Consider the following 24,437-nt stretch of genomic DNA (forward strand, 5'->3'; position numbering starts at 1 on the left):
GCTGTCCTGGCTGTGCTCCCTGTCAGCTCTTTGTTCAGCCCCTCACTAGCAGAGAATGAGACACTGGAAAGTCCTTGGCTTAGCATAAGCACTACTTAGCAACAATTCAAACAACAGTGTGTTATCAACATTATTCTCACACTAAATCCAAAACACAGCACTGTACCAGTTGCTAAGAAGAAAACTATCTCTATCCTAGTTGAAACCAGGACACAGCTCGCATAAAAAGAATGCTTATCCTTGCTAAATAATTCAATCTGAAGGATAAACTTATTTTTTTTCTTTTTTTTCTTCTGTTTTTGTTAGGATTACAGTTTTTACTGTGGAGGTGGGAAAACCAAGACTGCTGCTATGGCTGTTTTGAAGAGAAAGGTCCCACAGAAAGGACAGGCAGACTCTGTATTACCCTGGTCTCCTCCTAGGCCACCTGTTCTGTTGCTAGTGCAGCTGCCCTGGCAGTGAGAATCTACTAGTGAGGGGATCCTGAGAGTGCTGAAACACCACACAAAGGTTCAATGCAATTATGTTCTTAAACAAAGGCACTGTTTTACCCTGTGTATTTTATTTTTAAAACAGAACATGATTTCTATTTTTTTTCTCTTCTCAGAGGGAGGAAATTGATAAGTCCTATGCTTTCAAACTTCCCAATGCAGTTTAACATTTAACAGTGTCTTGTGGAAATAAAACATCGCTTAAAGAAAAAGTGAATTCAGTATAATAAAAATAACAAAATTATCATTGGGTACAAGCATTATAATCAAAGCCTTCTTTAATACCCCAAGAAAAATAACCTAATAATTCTTATTCTCTTTGGCATTACCTACTCCGAAACAATTGAATATGACCACTTATTTAACTCATTTTCTTTCTCCTCTCAAATCAACAAAAATACCTAAAGTATTTCTTACTACAGAAAATTGTGAGCATACATTCACTAATTCTATAATTAATAATCCCTACTTTTATGCAGTATATTAAAATAGAAAGGTACAAACATATGTTTTCTCTTCAATTTATGTCTATGGTAAGCAAAAAATATCATTAATATAGCACAATCTACATAGGAAGAGCAGAAACTAATGAAACATAAGTATTTTTTGTGCTTCATTTCTCTTACTATCATGTGAGGAAAGGAAGTAAGATGTTATTAAAATCAAACCCAAGCCCCAAAATTTTAATAATCAACAACTATTTTTTAGTGTATTCATCATATTTGTTACATTACTTCTATGTATTATATTTCATATATGGCAATGTTAGTGGATAATAAGAACAGATTTGATAAAATTAATAACACAAAATTTGTCTTACTTCTCCAATGCACTTTGTTCTAATCTTTCTTTCTCCTTCCTCTGACGTTCTTTGTTCTTCTTAACTCGAGTTTCCCACAGTCCTCTTATGACTGAAAAGTCAAATATTATCACCTGATGCCCCATATTGTTGACATTAAGCTTCTCCTGCAAAAACAAGCCAATTTTTCAGAAAAAGGAATAATGAGAAAAATAAAGCTCCAAAACTATCAGGTTTCATTAAAATTGTCTGGGGAAAAGAGCTGAAGTCATAAGAAATATTAACATAGTATGTTTTCCATCTTACCTAATTTATCTAGGGTTTTGTGCTGGCAGTAATCAATGTAGCATACAATTCACTTCTACATAAAATCCATGGCAACAGCTGCACATTGAATTTTTTTATTCCTTACATTTTTTCCTTTTCAAGATGAAGACAGAGTTGCAAAATAATACTGGTTTGATTAAGCAACATTGATGAAAATAGCTTTAAAGGCTTTGCATTTTTAATAATTTCTGTGACTAATATTAAAATGAATGCTCATAAAGAATTTATTCATTTTAAATCATGCAAAAGCATTTCATCTGTAGTTGTTGTATATTGATCTTTATGACCTCAAGCTATCCTGTTTCAATGGAGTTTGTGAAATTCCTGTGTTCCCAGAAGGATCTGCTTATCTATAAAAGGTATCAAAAGACCAGCCCATAAAAAAATTCACCAAAGGCAGAGACACAGGGAAGGTTTGGTGAACATGTCATGGTCCCCACTTACTAACATGTCCTTATTCTGGCCAGTCAACAGGGCTGACTTTGCAGCAGCCAGGAGGGTCTTGGCCAGGACCCTGAGGTTCTTCACCTCAGCACATGGTGAGGTAGTCACACCTGCCTTTTTCACTTTACTGGAGTGCACAGTCAGATAATGCCCGGTCATAATGAGCAATCACATGTGAATCAGTCCTGTACACTACTAGTATTGTTGTTACTGTTTAATTTTTGTATTTCATTGCTGCTTCCACTAAATCATTCTTAGTTCAAGCCATGATCTTTACTTTTTGTGACTTCATTCTTCTCTTGATTCTGATACAGGGGTAGGCAGGCACAGGGAGAGAGCAGCATATTGTCTGGTATGTATTGAGATGGAACACTAACTTGGAGAATACCATTCCTAAACCACAACACCTATGGAAACATGTTCCAACAGTCAAAAACTTGGTATCAGAGTTCCAGATTCCATGCAGTTAAGAACTGATGTCAGCCAGAAAAGGAAGCTCAAAGAATATATACCTCTTCTGATATAAAATACTGGAAAACTGGTAACAATGAACAAAGAGAAAGCTTAATTACTCATTCTTTAATAACAACCTCTTTTCCCACTCTTCTTGAATGGGTGGACTGCAGGATGCAGACTGGAAGAGAAAACTTCATCCCACAAGATCAGTTTCATGACTATCTGAGGAACCTGAACATACATAAGTTTTTGGGACCAGATGAGATGCATATCAGAGTTCTGAGAGAACTGGCTGATGTAGTTGACAAGTTAATCTCCCTGATATCCATAGAGTCATGGAAGTCAAGGGAAGTCCCTGGTGAGTGGAAAAATGGAAACACTGCAGCCATCTTTAAAAAAGTTAGAAAGGAGGACCTTGGGCATTACTGAACTGCCAGCCTCACTTCTGTGCCTGGGAAGGTCCTGGAACCCATCGTCCTACTAGCTATGCTAAGGCACAAAGAGACCAGGAATATGGTTTGGGATAGCCAGCAGGGCTTCACTACGGGCAAATCTTGCCTTACCAAGCCAGCGGCCTTCTATGATGGAGGGCCTACACCAGTGGACAAGGGAAAGGCTACAGATATAATTTATCTGGACTTCTGTAAAGCCTTTTACACAGTCCCACACAATGTCTTTCTCTCTAATTTGGCGAGACATGGATTCAGGAGGGGGACTGTTGGATGCATAAGGAATTGGCTTGACAGTCACATCCATAGGGTAGTGGTCAGTAGCTCAGAGTCCTGATGGCCATCAGCGACAAGTGGTGCCCCAGAGGTGTCTGTATTGGCACCAGTACTATTCACTGTCTTCCTTCATGACATACACAAAAGGATTAAGTGCACCCTCAGTAAATTTGTAGAGGACACCAAACTGAGTGTTGCTGATACACCTGAAAGATGGGATGTCATCCACAGGGACCTGACTTGAGAAGTTGGCCTATGGGAATTTCCTACTTATTTTTCCACTTTCCCACTTGGCACAAGTGCAAGTTGCTGCACTGAGTGCAAGTGCAAGTAGACCAAGGGTGAGGTGCTGTACCCAGATCAGGAAAACCCCTTAAAACACAGGCTGGGGGATGAACATTTGGAGAGCAGCCCTGCCAGGAAGGACTTGGAGGTGCTGGTAGGTGAGAGGCTGGACATGATCCAGCCATGGGAACTCACAGCCCAGAAAGCCAAACGTATCCTGGAGTGCATCAAAAGGAATGGTCAGCAGCTGAGGGAGGGGATTCTTCCCTTCTACTCCACTCTCATGAGGACTGAACCTGGAGTGCATCCTCCTCTACGTTCCTCAGCATGGGAAAGACATGGACTTGTTGGAGCTAGTCTAGAGAAGGACCACCAGTATGATTAAAGGGAAAACCTCTCCTTTGAGAAAAGACTGGGAGAATCCAGCCTGGAGGAGAGAAGGCTTTGGGGTAATTGTAACTGTCCAGTACCTGGAGGAAGCCTACAAGAAAAGTGAAGAGAACATGTAATGATAAGACAAGGGGGAATGGATTCAAACTGAAAGAAATGGCTTAGATTAGATATTTTGAAGATTCTTTTTACTGTGAGAGTGGTAAGGCACTGGAACCTGCTGCCCAGAGAAGCTGTGGATTACCTATCCATGCTCCAGAGCAGGCTGGGTGGGGGTCTAAGCAACCAAGTCCAGTGAAAGGTATCCCTGTCCTGGAACTGGATGATCTTTAAGGTCCTGTCCAACCCAAGCCATTCTATAATTGTCTGTGTGAAACACAGCATGACTTACAAGATGGTGTGCCTTACAGCGGTTCAGTACCAGCACAGGAAATCAATCACCTATTAAATCTCTAATGCAAGTACACAAACAGATCTTGATAAAAGAGGTGGAACTACACTTTCTTACTGAGAGTCACTAGTGGGGATACAATCATCACAATATACTGGCTCTCATAAACTGTAGCTGGATTACCAACAGAGGAAAGTCAGTTGTTTAAACTCAGTGTGAGGTTTTATTAGAGAACACATTTATTATACCATTTATAAGCTCAGGGGAAAAAAAATAAACAGTAGAAGAAAATGCTTCTTGACCATCTACTTGTATCAGTTAAAGAGCAATCCTTGCCTTCCTTTCCTGTGTGTTTTCAAGCTCATGTCTATAATTTTTCCTCAGATGCTACTGTGTTCATTTTTTCCAAGCATTGTGTCCTTCAGCTGGGGCTATTTATTATCTGTCCTTCTGTTATAATATTGAGGACAAAGGGGAAATTATTCTCCCCTCTGTATTTTTTTCCCTTGTAACTTTGCAACTGTCCCTTTTCTCTTTCACCCCCTTTCACCTACACATCCCTCTGTAGTACATAGTATATAAAGGAATAATTTATTTTGAGCCTCATGTCCTCTGGAAAATGTGCAGCATGGACTAAAAAGAATTATGCATAGGTGCATCCAGAGCTAAGGTACCTACCTGCTCACCTTATTAGTCATCTCAGTAAGAAAGGCCCTCTCAAATACCAACAAGTATTGGCTCATTCTATTTACATGGTCTTCTGTATGTTAGGATGTTTATGTAAAATGTTATCTTTGTTGATCATAAAGCTGCGCCTTTTGCTTGTTTATCTTTGCTAGCAGTTAAAATGAGGCAAAAATAGTTCCTAACCTATCTGGAACTAACAGCTGACAGCAGCTGAGTCAAAACCCCATTAAAACAGTGTAATTAAAACAGTGACCTTATTCTCTGTGGAAAGGTTTGTCCTTCTAAAACATATTCACTACTAATTTACAGGAATGGTTTACCTCATAAAATAAAATGTTCACCTCTGCTTACAGGAGAAAGAAACCCAGTGACAAGGACTTCACCCCTCACAGTAACTGCAGACCAGCAGACACTCTGCAAGGTCTAATTCATTTTAACAGACCAATTCATAGAAGTGTGGTTTTGGTGGACAGGCTGTTGCAGAAACTGAATTGTTGCAAGACAGTGAAATTGCAGCTGGACACTTGACCTCTGTTGGAACTGGATGGCCTTAATCAACAGACAGTCTGAATAGACTGTGAAAGCATTCCTTTTTCTTGACTCGTTCCTCACCTTCCTGTCTCACAGGTTAAGTCATCCATTCTTTATTGAGACACTGATTTATTAAACACTAGGTTGGAAAATTTCATTTTATCCACATGTAGATTTTACCCATGTGTTGCAGTAAGAGGCAAGGCATTGTGGAGTTTTCCTCCATGGGAAGATCAGTCAGAGGATAAACTTGGATGGGAGGTGAGAGCTGTCCATCCTAAAACCTCAGAATTAATCTCTTCAGAAGGAGCAAAGCCGCAAATCCTGATCAGATTACAGGGTGACTAAGGCTTTAGAAATATGTATCAGGACAAATGTGAAATGCTTTTTGACATCTACAACTCTGAAAAGGTCACTTAGCAATCTCTACAGGGCTGTTGCTTTATCCTATATCCTTGTCTAAAAAATAGGCATGAAGTATCAAGCATGATGGCAGAACATGTATTTGCCAAAATTCAAACACTGTCATTTGCCAGATGATGAGATATTGCCCTGGAAGGAAAACTGGCTAAAGCTATGCTTAACTGATACTAAGTATAGGTTCTTCAGGACACCTACTCATGCCTGGTGAGAATTTATCACAGAAGAAGCAACTACTAACAATGATTTCGATTTCTAGGAATACATATTCAAATTCACCCACAATAGTTTCTTTCTTCCAACCATCAGATTAGGCCTGCATAGAAAAACTCAAAACTGTCATCTATTATTCACAGGTGGTAAGCTACATTTGGGTAGAGAAAAATCTCAATTGTACACTTCTTTCTAACTTCTTAGCTTCAACTAGGAACACAGCTATGTTTCCTCCCATACTTGGGCTATACACAGGGAATCTCTGTTGTCATTTTGTTCATTGTCAGAAACCACAGTGAAGTTAGAAAGGACCTCTAGAGGTTACCTTGTCCTACTGCTCTGCTCAAAACAGTCATACAGTTCTGTACATCCAGCAGCATCCCTCCTCATCATTTCCCCGTCATTTTGTAATTCAGCATTGCTTCTTTCTCATCCTACACTTACACATGATCATTGAGGAGAGGCTTTTGTCATACTTGTGAGGATTACCTCACCCACACATATGGCAGTAAGTGAAAAACAAAAAACTATTTCTTACCCAAGAAACAGGCAACCTTGCTTTCATTAAAGACAAGTCCTGACCGCAAAAGCCGTCATGACCTTACTTCATAACTACACTGAGTTTGCCACTCAAAGTCATCTTGACTTGAGTAACATCTACATCTAAAATATGCTGTTGATCATCAGCACACATTTCTTAGTTGATGCGTGGTTATAACATTAATCAGTCTTTTGAGTTATTAGTGAGATAGGCCACAAAACAAGGCTATTCATTCAGTAACATTTGATAATTAACGTACAGCACTTTCCAGGGGAAAAGGGATTCAGGAACACAAAAAGAAGGCAATGTCATTTACAAGAGAATCATAAATGGAGAAACTAGTTCTCTTTTTGTATCTATGGAAGCAAATTATCTTATCCCTAGCCATTTACACCTCCCAAGAAGTTATCTGCAAGACCTTAATCAATATCCTTAAAAGGCAACATACCGGGAAGTCAAGCTAATCTTGTCTTCTTTGTAATGATTAGCTCAGAAACAGAGCTGGCCATTCAGGATACATTTTTTCTTTTTTTTTTAGCTATTCCAAGATTTTCCCTTCAGAAGCAGCTACACATTAATTTAAGGAAAAACTTTAAGGTAATATAATAAATAAATAAATAAATAAATAATCTCAAAATTTTTCTTTTTTTAATAAGCATTGCATTACTTGGCAAGGTGATATGAGAGTTTGCAACCAGAGAAATTTATAATAGTGGCAGAGGAAAGAATTTTTTTGCTTCACTCCTTCCTGCTCTTTATGCTTTTTTTAGGAAAAGGGGGAATAAAAAAGTCCCTTTGAACACCACGGCCTTTGCATCTCTTACTCAACCAGCAGGTTTTGTCAACCTTGTCCCTGTTTATATCAATTAGGAAATCACAGGAATCTGTGTAACTAGAATTTTCCTACTACATTTTAAACCACAGATTCTTTCTCTCCCCAGGGATGTACCATCAGTTCAAGATACAATAGCCTGCAAAATATTCTCAATTTCATCATTCCAGGGTCCTGTGCCTTCACTAGAAAACATTACCAAGCCCCTCCTTACAAAAGAATTCTCTCTGACGCTTCCTATTGCAGACCCTATCTCAACACCGAGACCATCTACTTACCAAGTGAATTTATTTAATAATCTGCCACTTCTCTGGGCCAGCTGAGGTGAGATGAAGTGCTTGTCTGTAAGAGCACTCATTTGCTGCCAACGTTTGGCTTTGGGTGCCCTGTTGCTGTGAACTACCCCTACACACACAGAGCAGAAAAACTGCCTTTCCAGACACTTGTGTGCAATTTCTGTTCTTAGAAAAAAGAAAACACCTTTCCTTAATCTTGCAGAAACTTTACTCATTTAAATGTATCTATAAATAGGCCTATTAAAATCAAACACAGTCCTCATGTGTACAATGATATTGAGCATTTGGAGCATTTGGATGCTCTTAAGCATTTGGAGGATTAACTGGCAAAACACCATAATATTAGGGATGATACTCATCATATGTTTTTATTGAAATGATATAATAATAATAATGTCAAATATTATTGCTAGTAAAAGCATCTGCCTATGTATCTGCATGGATTATTTTTATTTTATCATTTATATTATCATTTATTTTATTTTATTGTACAAATTCACCTAAAAGTAGGCAGGCTGGTTTCTAGCATCTATTTCAGACATTCTTTTTTAAATAGTAGGAGTACTCAGAAGCTCTAAAACAGAATCTCTTCAGCAAGGTGTTGAAAATATGGATGGAAAAGAAGACAAATATCTTGTAATATCTGCAGTCTTTATTATTTTTTATTTATTGTTATTCATGTTGTTGTGACAAACGCACACTCATTTCATATGTCAACTCTTCAGTAAATCTGGAGAGGTTTAGTATGCTGTGCCTTAAATGCCCTTGCTCCCTTCAGCTACTGATATCTCCAACCTTTGTTTACAGGTCTGCCACAGATGCCACCACAGCCATCTCTGATGGCAGCCAGTGATCTCGTGACCACTTGTGTTTGTTTCCACTTGACCTCTGAACCCTGAGCAGGCACTTGATGACTGGGTTTTTTCCTTGTTCTTTTTCTCTTTTTTTCCCCTTTTGCTTAAGGGGGAAATTTATGATTTTCAATACCTCTAGAAGTGTCACCAGCCTGAGAATGGAGGACCACTGGAGGCAACTAAGTTTCAAAATCAGGATGCCTTTTGGCAGCTCCTGGTGTTTAATGCTGAAAGAGTTTCATCTCCATCACCCGCACTTGCACCACAAGGTGCCATGTATTACCTGATCTTCAAAAAAGAGTTTAAGGATATATGAGCTAAAAAGAACACTGAATTCTGGATGGAAGGCCTTCCACAGATAAAAAGTGCTTTTCAAATCAGGTACTTCATTGAAAGAACAGTTTTTAGCCTTTCTGCACTTATCTCAGCATCTGAGATAGATCAATCAATGTGTAAATACCTTGAAAAGCATACTGCAAAAAAAAAAAAATAAAAAGACAAAGCAAGGTCTTCTTTGAAGAAAAAAGTAGTGGAGCTCAAGAGAAGTATTCTTAGATGATGACTCTGTGGTCTGCCAAGATTAACTGTACCAAACTCTTCTACAGCTCCTCCCTGTTTACCAATATTATCTGTCTTCTCTGCAGGGGGTAGAATACAGCCAGTGATAAGTCAAAATTGCATTGGCTTTATTATAGTAGAGTTTGAACTTCTCTGAACGTAGCTGGGATTAGTGCTAATGATGGCCAATTTGTGTGTGCACAGTATTCTGTCGAACAAGACCTGAATCTTGAGTCTGAAAGAGTCCAAAATAGTTTTGATACTACAGATACATCCAGTATTAGTCTGTTAACAGCTCTCCTGATTTCACATGGCACCTGGTTGTCCTAAAACACAGCACTGTGTATACTTTCCTCTGCTGTTTTATGTGAGTTATTAAATTATTAATGTTTTGGTTTCTTCAATTTGCTTAACAACTTGGCCCACTTGGGCCCTTTTTCTTTCAGATAATCACTGTGGGAGATCTACTGCACTCTAATGAGCATTACTGGCAGGATTACATGGGGGAAAACATGAGTGAAATATTTCCTACCAACGCTGCAAATAATTTCTTAAGAAATAAGCTCACTCACACTGTGCTTCGGAATCATCAAGTCATTTATCTCTCAAGTTTTTAAATAATTCAGAGGAAACCTGACATTTGGATAGCAACTGAACACATTTTTTATGTTATCAGGAAAAGATTAAATTAGAGAAACATGCTGTGATTGAAAGAGCAATAGAGATTGTGGCAATGTTCACCTTATAGAACTACATTTTTCTAACTGAGCACAGCTTGTAAGTGGGGTAGTGCTTCTCTCTGATGCTTGAGGAGTGGGAGAGGACTGCAAAGTGGGAAGTTGCTCTTCCCTACCTTGTTTTGCTTCTAGTAACAATCTCTTATTGTTCTACACCAGCAGGGAATTATCCTTCCTGCTAATTTGGTTGGTTTAGCTGTCACTAGTCTCGCCAAAAGTGCAGATTTGACAGTGAGAGTTTGAGGTCTGGGATCCAAGAGAGACTGTGTTTCAGAGCACATATGCATGCATGCATGTGATTGCTGGGTCCTGGGGAATATGTGGGCTGGGCAATGCAATGGATCACAGTGGGTGTCCCCCCGAAGGCCTGGGTCCCCAGAGATCCAACAAATGCAGCTACAGCACAGAATAAATACAAGAGGAAAGGGACAATCTGCTCCAGGGCTGGAGAAGGCAGTCCTGACACCTGGACATGAGCCCAGATGTTTTGGGAGCTTGAAATGTTCCTTCCTGCTCTCTCAAGAGTACAGTCTCAGCCAGCTGGCTCCCACATAAACAAACTCAGACAGACAGTGACACTTTCAAGCTATTAATTAGTCCAACTTTCAGTGTAGTTAATTTCAGAAATTAGTGTCTTTCTGTATCATGCAGCTTAATCATGAACGCTTTGATGAATTAAGGTCTTTTTTTAGTTTTCTTCTTTAGCTACTTCATGGAAGAGATGTTTATGAATAGAATCTGACATCAGCCTCTTTCATACACAAATAAATAACTTTTGCATTGTTTACATAGCCCTGCTAAGAGAAAATATATCTTTTTATTAACCTACTCATTATATCTCAGGTAAAAATAGCTATGAACACTATAAAATTAAAAAACAGATATGCAAGAGCTGAACTTGGTTTCCACACGTTTTTATGTGCATATTTCTCTTTGTCCAGTGCTGCAACTGAAATGCTTTACTGACAGTTTTCATTAATCAGCTCCTATTCTAGATGTAAATTAACCAGTCTCACAAACAAGAGTCCTCTTTATCACTGCAGTCTTCACGTCTTGATTTTTAGACAATTTTTCACAGGGTTATTCATTAATTAGGTCTTTAATTATGGATTAATTAGCAGCTGAATTACAATATTCCTTATACTTTCTCAACTCTTGTAACACTAATATGTTTGCCATCAAGCATGATAGATGTTACATATGCAAGGGGATTTATTACAGATGTATTCCCCTAGCACTTCAGTGAGCTGACTAATTATTCTTCCACTGACAATGAAGCTAATGAAACACTGGACTGATGTCTCTGACAAAAATTAATTCTTTTTTTTTTTTTTTTTTTTTTTTATTGGGTATTGCTGAGGAGAGGTCTTATTCTCTTAAGACTGAGAGAGGGATGATGTAGTTGAAATGGGCATGTATTTTGAAGTTGTTTCTTGTCAAAGGAAAAACAGCTCAAAAGTGTATTACGTATGGGTAAAGGTGTTGAATCTATGCATGTAGCTGCAGTCAGCAGGTGTAAACAACTGTCTTGGACTGCCTACAACACAGTCCTGGGAAACTAAAATCATGTTTTAAGAACTGATTAGAGAGATCCCATTTAACTTCTCATGCACAGACCCATGGCAAATAAACTTGCATTCTTTGTCACTGAGCAAAACACTGAGGCATTCATATACGATTAGATGATCTTAATTAAGCACAGCATTACACTTGCAGGTTTCTGAAACTTGTTTCACTTGTCCATTGTGGTTTTTAACACAATGTTTTATTGACATCTTTTTTATCTTAAGGTTCCTGAACAATTCCCGAGAATTGAGGCTACTCTTACTTACCTTTCATGTACCCTTAGAGAGTACAGCCTCCGAAGTTATCTCCATGAATGACCACATCACAGATGTTATTTTAGACTCTCTGTCCTAACTGACACTAATTAAAAACCCTCAAAATGTACCATTTTCTTTTTCTCCCTGGGTGGGGCATTTTGCATGTATTGATCTAAGAATTCAATCCTGTCACCTGCCTCTACTGCAGAAGGAGAACTAAAATCTATGTCTGAACTACAGCAGTCCTATTTCCAGTGTTAGATACAAGATCATTAGTTGTATAATGAGTAAGACAGTCATAGCCAATTGCAAAGGTGTTAAATTCTGTGATTTAAGATGGTAGATAGTATAGATAAGCAAGAGATGATGCTGCTTTCAGCTAACTCCAGCAGTTGTTATTTTAGCTCTAATGGCCCAAACCCCACCATACAGTCATGAGGTGGCATCTGTATTTTATCAATTCTCTTACCACAGCTGTGTCTTAAGTATTTCCCACTAAACTTTCCCGTGCCTGTGGATAGGAGACACAGGTGACATTGACAGCTGCACACCTTCCTTTGGAATAATTCTCCACTTTTACCTTTGCCTGAGGAGAGCAACGTGAGTGAAGCTCTTTGGTATGATCTACCTCTTTGCTTAATGAGCATTTTCATCAATCCCTGATCCTTGAAACTGTGCTCAATTAACTGCTGTCCAGAGGAACAGAGCTGGTCAGTACCTCTTAACCTACAGGAAGTAACATGTTAATGATAGAACATAAGTGCTTGTGGTAGCAACAACAGCAATAATGACAATATTTGACTTAAAATTATAGGCTGTGTTCTCAAAAGATGTAACAGGCTGTATTTCCTGTGCCAGTTAGATTAGCTGTAAGTAACCTTCAGAAACTGAAGTTTTATAACTCTTTTTAAATTCCACTGTAAATTTTGACAGACAGAAAAGATAAATGACTGACCTCTCAAACCATTTTTTTATTGAAAATCATTCTCACACCAGCATATGTCCTTGAGATGAAATAGCAAAGGTTTATTATAACTGAGTCACAGAGAAGAACTTGAAAGGTTTCCTAAATTATAAAGTTTAGTTTTGTGGCAAGTGTAAATCTATTTACAGGAGCTATGCATGGGATGAATCTCACTCTCTTTAAAGATACCCCCTAAACCTACTGCCTTGGACTAAATGCTCTCTGTTTCAACTGCTTTCCTATATGCATTGGTTTTTAAAGATCTGCAGCACAACAGCAGCAACCTGATAGCTACTTCTCACTTCTCCTGCCATTTTCCACCTTGACCCCACACATCTGAAGAAACACAATAATCAGCAAAACTGTCACTTACCTACTACTAAAGAACACAAATGTCCAGAGCTCCTGAGTGTGCTCTGCAGTTATTCAGTGTGGGACACTGAGGTTGTTTATAGAATAGCACAGCTCATGGCCAGCCAGATCTGTTTGAACCCTGCAGCGTGACTAGCCTTCCAGATATACTAATATGCTATATTTGTAAAGTGATAACATGATCTGTGGTCTTACAGCAGAGACACGGGCAGGATAAAGTGTCTGCACTGCATGAGTCAACACAGGATGGAAACAACAGTGCTAGAACAGCAACTCATTTGCTTCAAGGGAAGTGTGACAGAGCTAATATTACTCATACTTACGTATATTTGTTGGAAAAGGGCAAGAAGAATGAAAGAAAAATGCATATGCAGTCTGAATTCCTCTAGTATAGGCCTTTTCCTTTCTTCATCCATTCAAATCTGAAATAAATATGCACATGTGTACACAGTCTACCACCATGCAGTTTGCATGGCTGATTGATTCACAGCAAATTCTGCTTTTTCCTGCTGATGGTGTCTCACCTTTTTTAGGACAATGCTTGTCACTTGTATTCCTGCTTATTGTTAGTGGACCAGAAACACAGGGCTGTGGGCAGCCAGAGATCATGTTGCTGCAGGATCAGCATTGCCAGGGCAGGGGATGAACAGCTCAAGGGGCTGATGTGAGCCATGGGCAAAAGGGACAAGTCCTGGGGATGCAAGAGGGAAGATGGGCATGGATACAGAAGCCCAGAAAGACCTTCATAGCCCTCCCTGACAATTCAGCATGAATATTTGACATTTTCTGATTGTACCTTTGATGAAATAAGCCCATTCATTTCTAATTAGAAAATTATGGGAGGGAGGGAGAGAGAGAGGGGGTGGAGGGAGGGAGGGAGGGAGGGAGGGAGGGAGGGAGGGAGGACGGAAGGAAGGAAGGAAGAGGAAGGAAGGAAGGAAGGAAGGAAGCAGGAAGGAAGGACGGAAGGAAGGAAGGAAGGACGGACGGAAGGAAGGACAGGAAGGAAGGAATGAAGGAAGGAAGGACACGGAAGGAATGAAGGACGGAAGGAAGGCTTTTAAAAAAATAAAGGTTTTCATCAGAAATATTTTCAAAAACAGCTTTTAATTTATTTTCCTTTAAAACTCATCTTTTCAATGAAAATAGTTTCTTTTTTTTTTTTTTTTTTTTTAAACCAAGCTTTTTCAACAATTTCTGCTTATTTTTTATCCCTGCCAGTAACATTAATTACTGCATCTGGGCTTGGCTTAAGCTTCAGATACTAGTTTTACATTGCTGTGCTGTCAGTGACCTTGCTGAAATCACATCATATTGGAATGGGAAAGTCATAATCTGTGAGTTTAAATGTTCAATTTTGTCTTCAAGTCTGAAGGAGATTGTATCAGGATTCACTTTGATCTTTTTTGATGCAGTGTGTTTCAAGGTATGGTGACATGCCTGAAGGATCCTGCATCACATATCCTCACTCTTCAGTTGTCTTAGTCTTCACAAACATCAGTAATAAATGTGTGATCACCACATCCAATTTTTCTAATACATTTTTATTTTCTGATAAACCTACCCACGAATTTGCATGGTTTTTTGCCATATCTGGATTTCCTGTGGTAGTGAGTACTCTCAGACTTCAGCCACAAGAGCTGATGAAGAAATCAGTGAGGGAGGCAATACTTTGGTGCAGGAAAGTGCATCCCTTCTATATTCAATAGCATGGTGCATAATTCTCCTTTTGTGAACACTGCCTAGGAAAACATGTTGCTATGTTTTTGTTCAGAATGCAACATTAAATAATAATCAATTAGCAACTATATTAAGAAAATACTGACCTCCATCTCACTTTTTCAGGATCCATCCCGTGCTCTACAGGACTTGATTTTGGCAAAAGAAGGTAAGAGTGTTCTTTAAGTGTTTAAATACTGAAATGTGTTTCAGTAACAGAAAGCTGAGCTTGCAGTTAATTCCCTGGCCTTAGCCAAGGATTCATAGATCAGCTAACCTTCCAACTACAATCATAGCTTACCCATGACAAGGAGAGGTTTGAGATATTTGCTGGAAAGGCAATGAGAAAAAAGATCAGCTGATGAAGTAGGTGTCATCTACATTAAAAAAAAAAAAAAGAGGCTATCATCTTAAAGAAAATGCACTTAGGATGGAAAAACAACTGAAGAATGGCATGAAAGATTTAGAGGAGTATTAAAAAGTGACTGGGAAGGGGGGAGGGGGCAGAATCTATAATACTGTCTAGTTGTGGATCTCAGTGTACTTGACAAAAAAACACAAAGGAAAAGGAAAACTGTAAGCTAGTGCATAAATGCTGGCATAGTATGAAAATACCACAAGTAGACAGCACACTGCTCAGGCCAGTGAACAGACAGAAGGCATGCTTGCTAACAGCAAAACCCATTGGCAGGCTTGAAACTCTTTTAAGGCATGCTGAGTGACAGAAGCCAGTTTGTTCAAAGGTGTTTGCCTACTGCATCCTGCCTCCCAGTTCATCATCAGCAGTATTCATCTGCCAAAGACAAACTGACCTTGGCTCAAACACAGCCTGCCGCAGCATTCCCACAGGAATTGCTCAGCATCCAGGTGATCCAGTAGACTGACCAGCCTCCATGTACTCATATGACACTGCAGTCTACTGAATCATCCTCCTGGACGAGGACCATTGCCTGGGAAGAGGCACAAAAACAGTCATTTCATAAAGAGGTCCGGTCCATTTTGGCTGCTGGAGTTCATCAGCCTCATAAACTGAAGCTATTGTGAAATACAGAAGTAGCCAGCACTGGACTCCCTGACAACCAAATCTTGGAAACAGCTTGCAAATCTGCCCAAGCTATTGTATTTTGAAGCCAGCTGTATTGCTTCCAGTGATAAATTCACTCTGAAATCAAAACAATCCTGGTTATAAATCAGCGTACTATTCTAGAATAGCAGATCCTCTACCCATGAAACTGACAAACCCACCACTCAGATAATCCAACTGAGGTAAATGAGAATTGACTATAAACAAACACACCAAGAGATATTGTCTTTTTACACTTGTGCATTAGCTGTAGCAAAACTTCCCTACTTAACTCAATCTCTTCTTTATAGAAAACCCACAAAGTAAAGGCAACAAAGATACTAGCAACATAATCTGCTGTATAAATAATAGCTCTATAAGCATATCTACACTTGTTTTTCTTGTCTATCTTCCTTGTTCAGTCTAAGGATAACAATATGCAATTAAACTAAGGTCAGTAGAAAGCTCTAAACGTTAAGGTCAGTGTCTGGGTAACACAGGCTGCAGCCAAGACTTAGCATGGGGTAGAAGTGGGAAGAGCATCTCATGTAGACAAGGCACCTTCAGACCTAAAAGACTGACAACAGAGTGGCTCTAGCATAGCTGTAATCAAAACATCTACTAGGAGGAAACACTTGACAAGTAACAGCTCTTTGGGGACATATTTCCCATAAATATACAACAAAGTAAAATCTGTGCAAAGACTTACACAAAGTCAGGCTGAAGAAAGAATAGAACTTGCTACAGTAATTTATCATGTACTGAACAAAACTGTTCAGCAAAAATAAAACATTTTGCTTGTTGCTTTGTTTTCATATTATCCATATGTCTTTCAGTCTCGAGCTGTCAGAGCTGCTGAGTAAATGTAATAATACTGCAGAATCTGTAAGTCACATTAGAAATCACTTCAGCAGGTCAGATTCTTATGTCTGTGACCTTTCAGTACTAACGGTTCAGTCCTTTCTGATGCAATCTCAGTATGCACCAAAGAAAGGTCCAATTTATAGCTCCTGACAAAGCTACAGCCAAGAGATGACTGCTCTGAAATGTGCCTGGGGCATTAGGATGATAAGTTGAGTCTCAGGCCATGTTCATAATTCTGGGCTCTGGGTTTTTACTCTATTTTGCTCGCCTACCTGTTCTGTGAGACCTTTTGTGCAGATTTCACTCTGTTGTCACTCAGGTGCTTCAGCAGGCTGGCCTTGTGGTTCATGTTGCATTTTTTTTGTTGAGATTGCACAGCTCCTCTGAAAACAAATCCTTCCTCTGCTGCTCTTTAGAGACTTCATTGGAGACTCTGTAGACTTAATACAGAAACCCTCAAAATTGGAGCTCCCAAGCGATCTGGGAATCAGCAACTCTCATCTCCAAGACATCTGTATATCTATCCCCAGAATTTCATAAATGCCTTAAAAATAGCTTCAACTCATTAAGACTGTTTGTCCAGGGGTAAGTCAACCTCCAGTAAACGTGCAAGGACATTCAAATCATGACAGGAAGCATGTCTAAGAACACATGAAGGATTGCACAGGCACAGTGAGGAAGAAATGTAGCACTTAAAATACAGAGCTGTACAACACACCGCAGACTTTGAGTAGGCAACAAGGCTGTGACTGATTGAGGAGGTTGTTAACAAGGTTATGAAGATTCCCAAGATAAAAACATATCAGAACTTACATTAGAATTAACAAATGATGATCAGCCCTCTGTGTGAGTGATGTACACATTTGTAAGTGGATGCAGAGTTTTATTCAACCACAGATTCCTTTCAGAGCTACTTACACTCGTACCTGATTTGGACTGAATTGCCTCATTTAAGAAACATTTTCTGAACTAAATAATGGGCATGTCATCTATTGATCTCTCTCATTACATTTAATTGTGCAACAAATCAAAGGTACAAGAGCCCACCAGGAGCCCACTGGTGTGAATGAAAAGAAATTAGATGTGTGTTACGTTTGATTGACCAGTAATTGTTGAGAACAGGAGGCTTTTTTTGGTAGGAGCCAGGCTTAGGAGACAGCCTCATTAGATGTGTCATTAAAGGGAGCCAACCCCTGACCACCCTGACCCTGACCAAGTCAGTGAAGAAGCACAAGATCTTTTTGGGTGTACATATCTTCATCAAGGTGCAAGAGGGCACTATCAAGGGACAAAACTCATCCTTTTCCAGGGACAATTTAACCTGGAAGAATGAGGGGAAATATAGGAAAACTCAGTTCTACCTTTGCCTGCCATGAGCTCAGGAGGAAACAGACCACTCTGCTACCAAATGAAGCACCCTGCCTAGGCAGCTCTAGTGGGTTAATCCTGGCTGGATTCCAGGCACACACCAAAGTTTCTCTATCATTCCCCTTTGCAAATAGACAGGGGAGAAAAAATATAATAAAAGTTCCTGGGCTGAGATAAGGACAGGGAGACATCACTCACCAATATCCTCATGGGCAAAACGGGTATTAACTGGGCAAATTAACTGAATTTATTAGTAACAAATCCAGAGCAGGATAATGAGAAGTAAAATAAATCTTAAAAACACCTTTCTCCTACTCCTCCTCCTTGCCAGCTCTACCTCCTCCAGCCTGGCAGCACAAGGAAACGGGGAAATGGGGATTACAGCCAGTTCATCACAGTTGCTTCTCCCACTGCTCAGGGAGAGCAGTCCTTCCCCTGCTCCAGTGTGGGGACCCTACCACAGGAGTTCTCCATAAACTTTACCAATTTGAGTCCATCCCATGGGCAACAGTCTTCCACAAACTACTCCAATGTGGGTCACTCTTCCATAGGTGAAATACTTTAAGGAGAGGTTTTTCCTCTGTGTGTCTCCCATGGATTTACAAGTCCTACCAGGAAACCTGCTCCAGTCTGGGCTGGTTTTTTGATAAGTCTGCAGGTCCCTGCCAGGAGCCTGCTCTAGCACAGACTTCCCATGTTGTCACAGCCTCCTCTCAGGCATCCACCTGCTCCAGCATGGGGCTCCTCCACCAGCTACAGGTGGATATCTGAATCCCCATGGATCTCTGTGGGCTGCAGGGGCACAGCTGCTTCACTGTAGTTCACACCATGAGCTGCAGGAGAATCTCAGCTCCAGTGCTTGCAGCACCTCCTTCCCCTCTTTCTCCAGTGACCTTGATATCTTCAAAGTTGTTCCTCTCACATGTTCTCACTCTGCTCCTCTCTGGCCACAATTACATCAGTGCAGTAACCTTTTCTTCTCCTAATCTGTAATCCCAGAGGCATTACCCCTATTTCTAATTGTCTCAGCCTTGGCCAATAGCACATCCACCTTTGGAGCTGCCAGGGATTAGCTCTGCCAGACTTGGAGGAAGCTTTTTGCAGCTTGTCACAGAAGCCATCCTTGTAGCCCCCCCACTACCAAAACCTGGCCACACAAACTCAATACAGCAGCCTATTTGTGTCTGAGAGGACGAAGCAACTCTCTACCTTGTTAAAGCCACAGCACACCGTGGATCAACACAGATTTATGTTTCTTGCCCCGTTGCTTTCCGCTGTGGTACAATAAAGAAAACAAAGAAAAGTTCCTGTTCTGAGCCAGCTAGGAAGCAGCTCAAACACTGTTGGCACCCTCCTCCTGCAGACTGGCTGCTTTATGAAACCACAGCAGAAGGTGGTGTTTTTAAGAAGAAACAAAGGGTGCCATCTATTGTCCAAATTACAGGGACATTCACTTCCTTGCACTTGCAGCATTGAACCCTGAGGTTCTTCTGCCTTCAACTATAATGCTACTACAGAGAGATGAGCATAAATACTTGCTTTTTCCTTTATTCCTGCGCGCCACATGGAGCCTCAGAGATGGATCTGCTTTGGCAGTCTATTTTATGGAGTGGACCTATGTGCAAGAATATGTTACTTGAAGAACACAGAGTAACCCTCTAGCATGACTGCCTCATCCCAGCAGTCCCACTGTAGAGCCATTCACATACAACATGCAGCTCAAAGGACTCCCCATGTCTATTACCAGGCTACAGACAGAAATTTCCCTGGATGTAGGCATACTAGCTACAGATAGAAAAGGCAGAGAGGAGAAGCTGTCTCTGTCTACTACTCCAGTTGTTTTTAATTCATTACCTGCTGCTAATAAACTAAATGGTTCACCAATAAGCACTATATTTACTTTTTCTTTTTTTCTCCTTTTTCCTTTTTTTCCTTTTTTTTTATTCTTTGCAGCCCACATCCCTTGTAGGCATTCCTTAACCATCTCATGCTTGGAAATAATTATCACAAGCCAACACAAAAAGAAAATAAGAAAATAGGACTGACCTTTTCAGAGCCCCTAATATAAGGGGAATGAGCTTGAATTGGATTAAATGTAGGGAAAAAAGCACCAGAGAATTAAACAAAAAAAAGCAAGAAACAAAAGATCAATAAGAACTCATGAAGGTGCCATGAGTTAAGCCAGTGAGTGAGGAAAAACTGTGACATCAGAAAACAAATTTGGCCTGCAGTACCAGGTGCCTAGTCCTGTCTTAACAGGGAAGAAGGTGTAATCTGACCTCATATCACCGTTCTGACGCATCAGACAAGACTGGGATAAAGGCTTAGAGAGACTTTGGGATTCTGACTCATGACCAAGGATTGCCTGCCACGATAATAAATGACCTTGGGTTGCCCACTGCCTGCTCTCCACCAGCTGCGTTGAGGTCAAAGCAGACTATAAAGGATTTCTGAAGTACATTTGTCAAGAGTATTTTGGGCTGGCAGAAGAAATGCCAGGTAGTTTCAATGTTTTGCTGGCTCAGGAGACACTTCTTGGAGGGCACATGAGCTGGAAGAAAGAGTTAATTACAATAAACATTCCACCCAGGCGACTCAAAGAAAAAATTTGTCTTGAAGGGTTTTAAAACTTGCTTCTTGCTCATGTGCTGCCAGCCATCTTTTCTGCCCCTTTCTGCACAATATTTTTGAGCTTTTTCAAAATTCTTATCATAACTGTACAATGGAAGACAGAGCCATGAGGCAAAGGAGTTTTGGTACATACCTACAAACTTCAAGCAGAGAAAGTATATATATGAGCATGATCTCCTTCAAGAGAAGTAACTTTCAGATAAACACAACAAAAAATTGCTAAGTGGGTTCTCAACTCAGTGCCATGTTACTGATTATACACTAAATTTAGATTGAACTGGAATGACCTAATAAGTATTAAAAGAGTTCAAGTGAATTTCTTATGCTTGGAACCCATATGAGTAAAATAATTTCCAGTTTCCAAGTGACATATAAGAAGTTAGTTCAAGCTAGAGCAATAAAGTTCAACCTAGGGCAGTTACAAAAAGTTTGTGTTCACTGCAGACTTTGTGCCATCAGAGTTAAGCTAATTTTGTAGTGCTTCTCTCTGTAATTTATGTAATTCTCTATACTATGAAAAGAGCTGAGAGAAATTCCACTGAATGAAGGTTCACCCTCAAAACACACCATTATAATACTGCCATTGTAAAGACTGTGGGAAGAGCCCTGAAAGGAAGAGAAATAACTTAATTGTGCCAGTTTGATGGGTTGTTAATGGTTTTCATTCATATAGAATACAAGTTTTTTTACTTAATAGGAGAGAAATACAAAGAACAAGATGAAGAATGGAGTATTGAAGGTGGATAAGGAGAAGTTTTAATGTTATGAACATTCTTAGCACACATTAATATTGATAAGGCCATTCAATCAGAAACAGTCAGGCATCTCCTCTACACATCAGTGATGGGGCTAGTTATCAGAATCAAATATTTAGCTGGAACAGAGCACAGGCTCTTTGCAAAAGAAACTCTATGCTGCAGGGACAAGACATCAAGTTTGCTGACCTCACAACTTATAAATATCCATATAGCCAAAAGCCACATAAAGACATATATCCTCATGCCATGGAGAGCCTGAGGGTCTGGGAATCTCTGTGAATAGTACATAGGGTGGATGTGGCACCCTGTTCCAGAAGTCTCACCTGTCACCTACAGAAGAACCTGGGTTTGGCAGGTGCTTGTTCAGGGATGATTACTGGCACTGATTCTAGCAGCCCAGACAGATTTGTTAATCATTCCTGTGATCACACTGTCCCACCATCAGGTTTTGTGTGCCATAGTCTTCAAGTGGAAGACACACTCAAAGACCTTGCCAGCCTTTGCAGATGAAAGGCATCACAGCAATTCACTACTCGCAGCACAATAACAAGGGCATTATTCATTACCAGTATAGCTTTACACAGTTGAGCTTTGAATTGTTGACAACAGCAAATATTAAAGGTGCTACAATCATTAAATATATATTAGCTTTCAGTCTGTCAAGCAAATATTACAAGAGGGGGCAGTGGCAATTACAGAAGGTAATTACAAGTGGAGACAAAACAGTTTATCACAGCAGAAGATGAATTGTAAGAAAGGATGAAGGACCCTTGTTCTCTCTGGGCAATTCATACAGATTAAACAATAGCCTTAAAGTAATTAATTTAGTAGAATGTAATGGTTTTTTAAAACAGTTTAAATGGTGTTTAATTTGTTTAAATGAACTATCCCATTAAGACCCAAATTCATCATTTTGATTTGGAAGGGAAGTTTTAATAAACCCAACCTTCAGCAGAGCTCTAATAATTGTATTACAGATCTACAGATTAATGTCTGAGGTGGAACAGATCCTAGTAGAATGAACTCATCAGTGGTACTGATAATGATTTCTCAGAATGCTTAAAATCAGAGGCACAGAGAATAATTTTAATGAAAATATTTTGTTATGTTTTCAACTATTTCTAGCAACAGATAAATGTACATTTATACTAGGACAGTTTCTAAGACACATTCAAGAAGTCAAATGAAGTGCTTAGGTTCTACAATGAATACAAGAAAATATCCTAAAAAGAAGAGGTATTACTGAAGCAAAATTTTCTAGACAGTCACTGTGGTGAAGATATCTTCTAGGAAGGCCCTTTCAACTTCAGGATCTTCAGGAACCAAGTTTCCTGCTACTGCAGGTACCAGTCAGACAGATTTTCACCAGCTGATCAAACTCCTCCAGTGCTGCTGGAAAAGAGGCTCTTGCATCTCGTATGTTTGGAGGCGTGTAGCCCTGTCCTTGTGTCCTACCCATAATACTCACAGAGAGTTTGTGCTGGTTGTGCAAAGACTAGCACAGCCTTGACCTGCAAAAGCACAGGAACTAAATAAAGGATACCTCAGTCAGATTTCTTGCCTCTGCAATGATTACAAAACATGCAGGATGCCAGGACCAAAATAACTAAGTAAAACACACAGTATGAAAGGCTGAACAATTAAAACCTGTATTTCTCAGTAGTGGAGAAGAATCAAAAGTATTTAATCAGCACTTTGTTTTGTGTCCACAAGCAATGGGTGCCAAAAAAAATGGGAGATGGTAAGATTTTTCTGACTGTCATTGATTCCCAGGTAGTTTGTGCCTTAAATAGTTTTTCATTCAATCTAATAAGAGTAACTGGAAGACTGTATTTCAGAGATTTGAGATCTGCATTATAAGCAAGTAATGGAGGAGCACCAAAATGAGATTTTTTTAAAGATGAAGAGACACTTTGGGACTGATTCGAGTTTGTTTTTAATCTCTTGGAGAACTACATGAGACCCCCGGTAGGAGGCAGAAGAAGCTGTGATAAAATCTGCCAAAAAAAAAAAAAAAAAAAAACACTACTAGACTTCCTGCAGTCATTTTAACTTTCTCTCTGCCCTGGACATATCCATCTGCCCTTCTCTTCTTTTAACACTGGTAGCTGCATTATTCCAGACACAGCAGGTTTGGGGAGCTAAAGCATAAGAGGAATAACATCCCATCTCTTTTGGCAGCGTTAATTTCTGTCAGCTGAAATCCACACCTGGCAGACCTCAGCAGGTGGGGAGATCTGCAGCAGAAGGGAGAAGTCCCACACTTCCACACCCCTAGGTAAGCAGGACCTGGCAAAGCCAAATTAGCTCAGCACTTGGGAAACTGAAGTCTCACTCTCAGACAACCAAGCACAAGTGTTTTGGATTGATAACTGGACACCTGATGACTGTACTGCTACTGAGCAGATTTTAGGAGACTTGAGGGTTTTCATAAAAGCTCCAGGTATCTCAAAGGTCTTTCTGTCTTCTATGAAGGGATTTTACATAGGTATTTAAAATCCTATATTTTTGATAGTGAATGTTGACTATAAATATTGATAGGGTTGGCTAAACTGTGGATGACAATATCTTGAATAAGCTCCAGTACAGTGAGAAGCACCTGCTGTGCTGTGCCTGTCCTCTGCCATGACAACCAGCTAAAAGTCAATGAACACCTCAGACTTTTGCATTGTTCTAAATTATTTCTCACCAATGTATGCAAGGCATTCCTTAGGAACTACTATTTCCCTGTTTGTGTCTGGTTGATACATACAGCAGTCTGTTGGTGTAAGATTTTGGGAGTCAAATCCAAAATTTCCCAATGTCTTCAACACCCTGTTGTGGAAGTGAACAATAGCAGTTTCTGCCTTCAGACAAAGGTCTGAGTAGCATATACAGGTGTACACAGGCCTTAGTTTT

The 24,437-nt window shown here is 39.7% G+C and overlaps 1 protein-coding gene across 1 annotated transcript in view; it reads right to left on the reverse strand.

The window, feature by feature from the left end:
* LRRC2 (leucine rich repeat containing 2) overlaps positions 1–13,252 on the reverse strand; it is a 73,766-nt gene extending 60,514 nt beyond the window's left edge. The window contains exons 1-2 of the mRNA XM_009098300.4: positions 13,138–13,252; positions 1,312–1,457 (exon numbers count right to left, since the gene is read on the reverse strand). Coding sequence (XP_009096548.1) covers positions 1,312–1,436 — 125 coding nt within the window. The 5' untranslated portion in view covers positions 1,437–1,457; positions 13,138–13,252. The remainder of the gene's footprint in view (positions 1–1,311; positions 1,458–13,137) is intronic.
* Between the last annotated feature and the right edge of the window lie 11,185 nt (positions 13,253–24,437).

The sequence above is a fragment of the Serinus canaria genome, chromosome Z (assembly GCF_022539315.1).
Source record: "Serinus canaria isolate serCan28SL12 chromosome Z, serCan2020, whole genome shotgun sequence".
In the NCBI taxonomy this organism is placed as follows: domain Eukaryota; kingdom Metazoa; phylum Chordata; class Aves; order Passeriformes; family Fringillidae; genus Serinus; species Serinus canaria.